The sequence below is a fragment of the Physeter macrocephalus genome, chromosome 6, assembly GCF_002837175.3.
Source record: "Physeter macrocephalus isolate SW-GA chromosome 6, ASM283717v5, whole genome shotgun sequence".
NCBI classification, from domain to species: Eukaryota; Metazoa; Chordata; class Mammalia; order Artiodactyla; family Physeteridae; genus Physeter; species Physeter macrocephalus.
Genome location: NC_041219.1, coordinates 32967066 through 32978015, shown reverse-complemented (window position 1 = coordinate 32978015; position 10950 = coordinate 32967066). Strand labels below are relative to the sequence as shown.

The following is a 10950-nucleotide window of genomic DNA, read 5'->3' as shown; positions in this document are numbered from 1 at the left end:
AAAAAGACACATGCACCCCAATGTTCATTGCTGCACTATTTACAATAGCCAGGTCATGGAAGCAACCTAAATGCCCATTGACAGACGAATGGATAAAGAAGATGTGGTACATATATATACAATGGAATATTACTCAGCCTTAAAAAGGAACAAAATTGGGTCATTTGTAGAGACGTGGATGAATCTAGAGACTGTCATGCAGAGTGAAGTAAGTCAGAAGGAGAAAAACAAATATCGTATACTAACGCATATATGTGGAACCTAGAAAAATGGTACAGATAAACCAGTTTGCAGGGCAGAAATAGAGACACAGATATAGAGAACAAACGTATGGACACTAAGGAGGGGAAGCGGTGGGGGGGTGAGTGTGGTGGTGGTGTGATGAATTGGGAGATTGGGATTGACATATATACATTAATATGTATAAAATGGATAACTAATAAGAACCTGCTGTATACAAAAATAAATAAAATAAAATTCAAAAAAATAAGGCATGGATACAAATTTATGCTTGTAAACAATTGACGTGAGTCTTTTGTGTTTTAAACTATATTTAGTGTGTTTATTTTCCTCAGTAAAAATGTTAAATGAAAAGTATTGGCAGACTATTGCATTGTGATTGTTCTTACATGAAGTTAAAATTTCATGTATATGTAACACAACGATATAATAAATGAGGCAACCAATTAAATACGTGCTGGTAACACATTTCCATACAAATTTAAGCAAATACTTAATAATTTTATTATAATGAACTAACTGTTGAGGCTAGATCCTGAAACCTGGCTTTGTCTGTGCTTAGATATTTGGGAAGTTTATAAACTTTTTGCTGTTTGCTACATTAAACTCTCTACAATAAAAACTCTTTACAATAAACATTTCAGAATTAAAATAATTCCAAAGGTATTTCAGTTACAAACTTTAAGAAGTTTGCTCACCAGGTATTTGATGAGTGTTGCTGACATTGAATATAATCTTGCATAAATAAATATTAAATATTTGACTTTGTATTTGGACAATAATTCAAGATAATCCTGCTTTTTCAACTTTTGTGAATACTAAAGTATTCTAAGACTGTTCTTATACTACTTACATGGTACATTATTTTTATTTTTACCATATTATATAGAATATATAAATCATATGACCATTATACTTTAGGAATTTAAATTCTAAATCAGTAATATTTTTCAGCTTGATAGTCTACCATTTAGTTAACTAGCTATAACCTCAATTAGCTATAATCTGAGAAAACAATATTAATGAATGGATCGGTACCCTTTAATAGTTAATTCATTATCAAGAATGTTCCTAATCTTTGGCATCAGTGGTCTCCCACCTTCTTTCTTACTAAAATCGTGTGTGTGTGTCTGTGTGTGTGTGTCTGTCTTAATTTTAAAAAATCACCTTAAGTGCTTGGTCTGTATACTTTTGAAATTAGAGAAGTTATGTATTGACTGTATCTTCTAATGATACCCCACTTTTGTACATCTAGTGGGTTTTTCTTTTTCTTTCAGGAATTGATGCCAACATAAAAGATAGCTTAGGTAGAACTGTCTTAGACATTCTGAAAGAACATCCATCTCAGAAATCTCTCCAGATTGCAAGTCTCTTACAAGGTAAAGAGTATTGAATGATGGATGAGTTTGCGTTACAGTTAAGATTAAATTAAAACTGTCCTAGTTTTCTCTTGGGTTTTAACATTTACTTTTGCATGAACTTATTATTTGCTTTTTTTCCTGGTAGACTTTTAAACTCAATAATAATTACTACCTTTTAATGTTTTATTTCGGTTTTTCAACTGCTCAGTAATTTTTAAAAAGCTAAAATTTTGTTTTACTTATGTGATATTAAAAAGCGTTTTAAATTAAACACATGTAATAAATATGTAGTTATGAACTTGAAGGTATGAGGACTGTAAAGTGATGATGCTGAGGTATTATCTTACACTTGAATAATGCTTTAAGAGTTTTCAGGGATTTTCTATTATTTTGTCTGTTTTCTATTAACTGTGAGGTAGATAAGTCAGATATCGTTATTCTTCTTTTTGCACCTGAGGGAAACTGAAGCTCCAAGAGGCTAAGTGACTTGCTCAAACTTATATATCCTATTCTAAGTGGTAGAACTGGTATGTAAATGCTGGGTTAACAACAACAAAATTGTACTTAGTTGAAAGAATACAGATTATTTCCTACCAAATCCAGTAGTACAAGATAATTCAGTCCTGCCAGCCTTTGGTTTTGATAAAGGTCATTTTAAGTACATTTGTAGTTAGTTGCAATTACTAGGTCTATTGAAGGTTTGACAGCCATCTAGGTACTACTTTTTCATTTGCAGGATTACATACTTCCCCATTTGATCTAAAACTTTTCTGAAAAATTTAGATTTAAGTGCTTTCCGTTTCTGCTTGGTGATTAGGCCTGATATGTAGCATGTTCCCTTAAAAATCCAGTTGTTTGTTCTTTCCTTTCCACTTAGCTCCTGCACTGTTCAGTGGGGATTATCCCCTACAGTTGTTACAGATTGGCTGTGAATGTAATAGAGGGAGGTGGGATGGGTGACACCGGATATCATTTGAGAAGCTGAAGATCAGCTTTGTCCTGCACGGAGATAGGTGAATTAAAACCATGTTGAGCAGGAGACATGCATAATAGATACAGGAGTCAACAAAGCCCACAGAGGGGGAAAAGAATAGATGCACTACAGGAGGTCATTATGTTCTTTTCTTTCTTTACTTCCGAAACCTCTCAGGGAAGTTCAAACCCCTACAATTTTCTTGTCAATAAAGAAGTTAATTGCAAGCCAAGCGCATATAGAGATAAATCAGAGGCGAATACAAGTATGGATCGTCATATTAATTCAAATTAAAGTCAAGTTAAATGAAAACTGAAAAATAAAAGAGTGATATACAGTATTTTAAAAAGTCTTTCCCTTCTAGGCACTTTGTATTTCATATTGGATTTTTGCCTCTAACTGAACTTTAAAAAAACTGAGACTTGTGCATACTATGTCTTTTGGGAGAAGCAAAATAAATGTCATCCACTAAAAAGGGGGCATGACTTAATTACAGACATTTTTAACATATTGCATTGGTTCAACTCAGATGAAAATGTTATTATATAGGAGTAACTCTCTGTTCTCTTAAATGGTCAGGATTCATTAGGTATGCCAATTTGTGATGGAATATTTGTGACATCTTTGAATTTTTAAAATTATTGTCAAATTTTAGAATGTGAACACATATTCTCTGCATTCCTGGTTTTCAGATCACTGGTACATTTTATTTTATTTATTTTTAATTAATTAATTAATTTATGGCTGCATTGGGTTTTCATTGCTGTGTGTGGGGTTTCTCTAGTTGCAGGGAGCAGGGGCTACTTTTCGTTGTGGTGCACGGGCTTCTAATTGCGGTGGCTTCTCTTGTTGCGGAGCATGGACTCTAGGTACTCAGGCTTCAGTAGTTGCGGCTCGTGGGCTCAGTAGTTGTGGCTCGCGGGCTCTAGAGTGCAGGCTCAGTAGTTGAGGCACATGTTAGTTGCTCCGCAGCATGTGAGTCATCCACTAAAAAGGGGGCATGACTTAATTACAGACATTTTTAACATATTGCATTGGTTCAACTCAGATGAAAATGTTATTATATAGGAGTAACTCTCTGTTCTCTTAAATGGTCAGGATTCATTAGGTATGCCAATTTGTGATGGAATATTTGTGACATCTTTGAATTTTTAAAATTATTGTCAAATTTTAGAATGTGAACACATATTCTCTGCATTCCTGGTTTTCAGATCACTGGTACATTTTATTTTATTTATTTTTAATTAATTAATTAATTTATGGCTGCATTGGGTTTTCATTGCTGTGTGTGGGGTTTCTCTAGTTGCAGGGAGCAGGGGCTACTTTTCGTTGTGGTGCACGGGCTTCTAATTGCGGTGGCTTCTCTTGTTGCGGAGCATGGACTCTAGGTACTCAGGCTTCAGTAGTTGCGGCTCGTGGGCTCAGTAGTTGTGGCTCGCGGGCTCTAGAGTGCAGGCTCAGTAGTTGAGGCACATGTTAGTTGCTCCGCAGCATGTGAGATCTTCCCGGACCAGGGCTCGAACCTGTGTCCCCTGCATTGGCTGGCAGGTTCTTAACCACTGCTCCGCCAAGGAAGTCCCAAATCACTGGTACATTTTAAGTCTTATGAAAAAGTTTGTTATTGTAGTAAAGAAAATTTATAGTAAATAAAATTACTGCCTGGGTCAGAAATTTTCAGGATAGAGTCCCATAAGTTACTTTCTTTTCCTATTAGAATTTGCCTAGTAGAATTGCTCTTAGATAGAAACTATTTGGATAGTATGAAAACAAAAGTGGTTGGCATGATAGCACAAAGTTTCTTAAGTGAATTTCAAGAAGAAGGGGTTCCTTCTGAATAAAGAAGCGCAAGTATTGATTTAACCCCTTAGCCAGAGGCTGTAAACCATCCACTGTGGGCTGAATGCTTTGTGGTGGGTAGTTAGATCACATACTTTTGGCTCACACTGTGTTTCTGTAAAAATTGAATTAGCTTTCAGCATTTAAAAATCTAGGATTTCAGCTAACTCCCCAGAGTTTTGGTTTCTCAAAAAAATGCAGGCTTTCGTTTTACTTCATTGCCGAACTTTAGATGGGGGCATCTGCTTTCTGGTTAACTAGGCTCTGCAGGCTTTCCATTTTTTTTTTGTTACATTGAGGTTGAATGTTAATCGACATTTATCCCTGCATTCAGATGCTGTTTTCTTATGATTAAGAGAAAAGTGAGATGCTTCTTGTATCTATCTGGCTTTGCCCCTTATTAGCTGAATGAACATGGCCAAGTTAATAATCCTTCCCCTTTAGTTGTCACCTTTGAAACTGAGATAGTACTAGTGCCTGTGTCATAGTTTTGTGAAGATTAAATGAGTTAATTTATATTAAATACTTAGAACACTGCTGGGTGCATAGTAAGCAATATTTAAGTTTTATTATTATTATATTCTCATCAGAATTGGAAAAATGAGAGATAGGATGAGTGTGGGACAAACAAACAAACAAAAAAACGGTAAAATGTCAATAATCGGGAATTCCCTGGTGGTCCAGTTGTTGGGACTCTGCACTCTCACTGCCAGGGCCTGGGTTTGATCCCTGGTCACAGAACTAGGAGCCTGCATGCCGTGCGGCACAGCCAAATAAAATGAAATGAAATAAAATAAAAAAAATAAAATAAATGTCAATAAAAAAAAGAATGGGAAAGAACATTATTTCTTTGTTGAACTAAAGTTCAATACGCAATTGTGCTTATCTTACAAGATTACAACACCATCATAAATTAAACTTATCCCACTTCATTCATGTATGTTACCTGACTGATCATTATATCCATCTGAATTTGATATTCCTGTTTAGGGATGAAGTCTATTCAAAGCATCATTCAGAGAGTTTTAAACCTTCAGGTAGGATATATTTATGGAAACTGAGGATGTTAAGGAAAGGTTGTGACAAAAATTTAGTTTTCAGAAAAAGTATTTGTGAATCTCTTCTAAAATATCTTTTCTGTTTTAATTTAAAAGCTTTAAATTAATAGCTCATCATGAAGTTCTTTCAGTTTGTTTGGTTTTTTGAAGTTCTTTAAAAACTTAGGATATAAAGAAATAAATGAAAAAATGACCATCAAAAGTAAAACAAAGTTAAAGTTTTTAAAATAAATGAATTCAAGTATATAATTTCAAAAACTTATATACACAGAATATTTAGAAGGCGTGGGAAGATCAACAGTCCTTGAAGCACACATACAGGAAGATACAACACAAGAAACACATATTTCATCTCCTGTTGAGTCTCCTTCCCAGAAGACCAAAAGTGAGTAGCTAATTGTAAAACCCTTGAAATGATACTAGTCTGTTATGTACTAAACTGTTATGTTTGTCCTATATGTACAAAAAGGCTCATACTTGTGAAAATGTCAGGTCTAATAAGTTATACTCTATATTTTATCCATTTATTCGGTCAACATTTATTGAGCTCCTGCTATTTGTCAGGAACTATTCTTGGTCCTGAGATACAGTGGTGATCAAAGGATATAGCAATCCCTGCTGTCATGAAGTTTACATGGAGTGGGTATTTCACAGTTGACTTTTTTTTCCTAAGGTATGTTTTTAATGTAGAATAAAAATATTTATATCTGGATTGTAACTGCTAGGTTTTTTTTCAGAATGAATTATTGGGATGAAGTTCCTTTCTGAGAATAATTAGAAAAAATGAATATTTGCATGCAGCCTACAAAATAGTCATGTTGACAGTTGATGCAGATTATATATCTGTTCCTTCTGTTGTCCCTTTATATCATAATTTATTAATTACTTACATAATTATTTGTTTAAATACGTTCTATTTCTTTTTATTGAACCTAGGAAGTAGGCTCCCAGCACCATTTCAAATTTGTTAATGAATTGTTGAATGAATTCTGTCAGTGAAGTATAATGCCCATAAAAGACTATTGAAGATTAAATGCTATAGTAAATGAAGCCTTAGGAATTATAATTCCAGATGCTTTTATGTACTACATATATGTAAACCTTCAATACTTATTTCCATTTTGGGAAAGAATAAAAATAGGCAAAACTGGAATTTCTCTTTGTCTTTTAACATTATTGTACTAATTATGATTTAGTACCTTGCTTTCAGCAAAATAAATTTTCTGACACTCTTGTTTGCCATATTTTGAGTTCTAGCACCTTACTAACTAGTTATATTTTTGTGGTTTAACATATTTCCATTTTGGGAAAGAATAAAAATAGGCAAAACTGGAATTTCTCTTTGTCTTTTAACATTATTGTACTAATTATGATTTAGTACCTTGCTTTCAGCAAAATAAATTTTCTGACAATCTTGTTTGCCATATTTTGAGTTCTAGCACCTTACTAGTTATATTTTTGTGGTTTAACATCAAGTTTTAGCAGTATTCTTTCTTGAAACTTTTGAAAAATTTACTGTCTTCTTACAGGTGAAACTGTGACTGGAGAATTATCGAAACTCTTGGATGAAATAAAGCTCTGTCAAGAAAAGGATTATTCTTTTGAAGATTTGTGCCACACAATATCAGACCACTACTTAGATAATTTGAGCAAGATTTCAGAGGAAGAACTTGGGAAAAATGGAAGCCAGAGTGTAGTAAGTAAGGGGGGAAAGAAGACAATGCGTCTGTCTTTGCCAGTTTGTTGTGTACCTGAGAGGCATAGGATTTATGTGTTATCCTATCTTCAGATTTAGCCAGTGTCAAATGTCAAGCTTCCTGTTGCTCTTGCCCTGATATTCATTGGTGTTTCATTCTCACTGCATGTGTAGGGAAGAAATGCTTTGATAAATTGCTTATGGATTGTGATGATCTCACTGTTAGACCCTCTTAACACATGAATTCATAGTTTCTTTATGTTCTTTTAGTTTTATTGGGCATAATGATATTGGTTTCCAAAGAAAAAAGAAAACCTTCCTTTTGTATTTTTTCCCTGTTTTCTCTATGATCTGAGTCTAACCCTATCTTGAAGAAGAAAGACAAAGCTGAGCCATGCGTATATACTTCCCCAGCCACTCCATAAGTCATAATAGGTGAGAGACGTTGTGGAAAGTTTGACCTGCCTATTTCTATAATCTTCTGCAAATCCAAATGGATTTGCATGCAACGTATAAGTTCAGAATTTAAATCATGTGTTAGAGATTCTTGCTTATTTGGAGTTTTATGTTAACACAATAGCAAGAAAAACTATAGAGAATCAATCAGATTAAAGTCAAGATTTGTGTACCTGCCTTTTATCCTATAGAGGAGGGATTTATAGGATGCATTGGTATTAAAGGAAATGCATTATTATGATATGAAACCTTTTCTCACTTTTAGAACTTAGTTTGTTATAGAAATATTACACTTTCTTCAAAAGCTCATAATAGAGTGGATTGTGTTATGTCATTTTATTTATGAAAGCTAAAAAAAAAATTGCTACATATAGTGACTGTTATGAGAACATTTACTTCATTTAGTCACTTAATGTGAGCAGTGACAGTTTCCCAGGGTAGTATTTGCTTGTCTAGGTCCATGGCCAGTCTTACCTTCTAGGCCTGTTTTTTCTTTTATCCTTTGCCGCCCTGTCTTTTGAAAACATCACATTATTGGCTCCAATAAAAGCTCTTTTGAATAATTATGATTAATTGTATATATACTGAAGTAAATACTTGTAGGTTTTACCAAATGAAATTTTTATATTGATGAAATATTTACTGTAGTAATTTTAATGTTAGGACAAAACTCCTTGTTTTAAATAAATCTAAAACAGGTCTATGCTAACCCCAATTACAAACCAGTTACATTTCAACATTTCCTTGAAAGTTGGTTAGAAATTAAAATGTATTTATCCTACATAAACAATACATGGTGTTCAGTCCACTAAGTGGCTCCTTCGGGCCCTCTACTTCTTAACCCACAGATTTTTTGAAAGCCCTAATTTTCTAGACCAGTGGTTTCTAAACGTTTCGTGTTGTAGGTACCAGTAGTAAACAAATTTTGAGCAAACATCCCAAATATATTTATAATTTTATATATATATGTACACATATATACACACACTTATTCTAAGAATATATGCTATAAATTATGGGGCATATACTATAAGAGAAATTCAAGTGAAGAGGATAAAGAATAAGTGTAAAATAGAAGATCTAATTTTTTTTCTTTTATTCAATTGGTATCTTGTGCACTTTGGGCTCTACATGATCTGCTTGGAGAGCGTAATTCAAACTTATAGCTTTTGGGTGGTGATGGCAGGGGCTTTTGGCATTGAGAGGGTGAAATAATTTGGGGAAACGATGGCCAATTTGTTTTGTAAGTCAAAGACTGTTATTGTGATAGTAGTAAGGGAGAAATGAATGCTCATAAGTTGAAGTTAAGTTCAAAATTCAAGGTTGTACTTCCACACAAGCAATCACTGTTTGTTCCTGTGACAAACTTTATATTGAGTTCTTTGAAAATATTGTCATACAAAATATTAAAGGTTACATGAGGAAGAAAAGCAGAGGGTACATATGAGTAAGAGCAAGCAGTTCTATTTATCTGGAATAATAAAGTTTATAAAGGCGGACAATGGGCGATAAGATTAGAAGATAGGTCAAGGTCAGGCTATGGATGATTTGAATGTCAGGGTGAGAATTTTGGTATTTATTTTTTTGGAAATGAGAAAAATCTAAAGGATTTTAGACACATAAAAGGCTTTATTGGAAGTGGCCTTTCGGAAGTTGAATCCAATAGAAACTTGTTATTGAATGTTTAAAAAGTAATGCAATTTCTTAGAACCTTCTCTACAGCCTGTGTTTTATTTGGGTCATTCTTGTTTTGTTGAATATCTGTTTCCATTTATCAAAAGTGTTTTTCCAAGTTTTTAAAATGAATTATACTCTCAAATTATGCAAAAACTTTAATTGAGTACTTACAGATCACCTGATATAGATGGTCATTACCACGTTGTGAGCTATAGAATTTATAATAGCAATAATGAGATGTGGTTTCTGACTTCAGGGAGTTCAAAATTTCTACCCCAAGAAGTCTTCAATCGCAGTGTGCAGACAAGACTAACATATAAACAACAAATATATATTATAAGAGCTGACATTTATTAGGTGCTTGCTATTTGCTGTTCTAGTGCTTTATATGACTTACGCCACCTAATCCACACAGTAATCCTAACAATGGAGTTACAGATTTGGGAAATGACTCAGCTGGCAATTGGCAGATCTAGGATTCAAACTCAGAGCCAATGTCATTACTTCCCAGCTGCATTTCTTATAATAAACTACCCTGTGGCCAAAGGAATGTTTTTTTAAAGGGAGAGGTTAGTGATTTATAGGTATTCATTGAAGTCTTCATGGAGGTAGGGAGAAATTAAACTGGGATCTGGAGGAAGGGGACACATTCTTTGCACTTGTATTGGAATGAATGAATGAATGAATGGGAGAGGATTCTAGCCTGCAGAAATAGGATGTGCAAAAGCACAGAGGTGAGGCCTAGCATTTAACATGAGGATGATTTACCATAAGAATTTGTTTAGAAAAGTAGTGGGGAGTAAAACTGGATAAGTAACGATAATATTTAACACTGACGGAACACTTTATTTATATTAACTGATTTAATCCTCACACTAACCCTATGCTATAGGTAGTATTATTCCTCCCATTTTACAGATAAGAAAACGGAGGCACAGAGAACTTGTATGACTTTCCCAAGTTTACACGGTAAGTACCAGGGCCAGGATCTGAACAAAGGCAGTCTGGGGCTTGGAGCCATACCCCTTACCACTCAACTATTTATTTAGAGAACAGGGACAAATAAATAGATTTGGGAAGCCAGTCCGAAGTTTAATATTTATGCTGAGGAGAATAACTTTTGAGTATGGGAGTTCTTTCATGAAGGTGACATTTTTAGAAGATAAAAGTGGTAACTGTATGTCAGATGTTCTGGGGAGGGACTCAAACAGTGACTCTCAGCAATGGTCATACATTAGGCTTATCTGGGAAGGCTTCAGAAAATACTGACACCCTCAGGTATCATGGCAGACCAACTAAATCAGAATTGTTTTGGCTGACTCTGAGCATTGTTCTTTTTTTTTTTTTTTCTTAGCATCTTTATTGGAGTATAATTGCTTTACATTGTCGTGTTAGTTTCTGCTATATAACAAAGTTAATCAGCTATACGTATACATATATCCCCATATCCCCTCTCTCTTGTGTCTCCATCCCACCCTCCCTATCCCACCCCTCTAGGTGGTCACAAAGCACCGAGCTGGTCTCCCTGTGCTATGCGGCTGCTTCCCACTAGCTATCTATTTTACATTTGATAATGTATATATGTCCATGCCACTCTCTCACTTCGTCGCAGCCTACCCTTCCCCCTCCCCATGTCCTCAAGTCCATTCTCTA

At 34.4% G+C, this 10950-nt stretch overlaps 1 protein-coding gene across 6 annotated transcripts in view; it reads left to right on the top strand.

Annotated features, from left to right (window-relative positions):
* ANKS1B (ankyrin repeat and sterile alpha motif domain containing 1B) overlaps nucleotides 1-10950 on the top strand; it is a 1202038-nt gene that overhangs the window by 227347 nt on the left and 963741 nt on the right. For all 6 annotated transcript variants that reach the window (XM_024127226.1, XM_024127225.1, XM_024127224.1 and 3 more), the window contains exons 6-8: nucleotides 1518-1619; nucleotides 5740-5853; nucleotides 6998-7164. In XM_024127226.1, the coding sequence (XP_023982994.1) occupies nucleotides 1518-1619; nucleotides 5740-5853; nucleotides 6998-7164 (383 nt within the window). The remainder of the gene's footprint in view (nucleotides 1-1517; nucleotides 1620-5739; nucleotides 5854-6997; nucleotides 7165-10950) is intronic.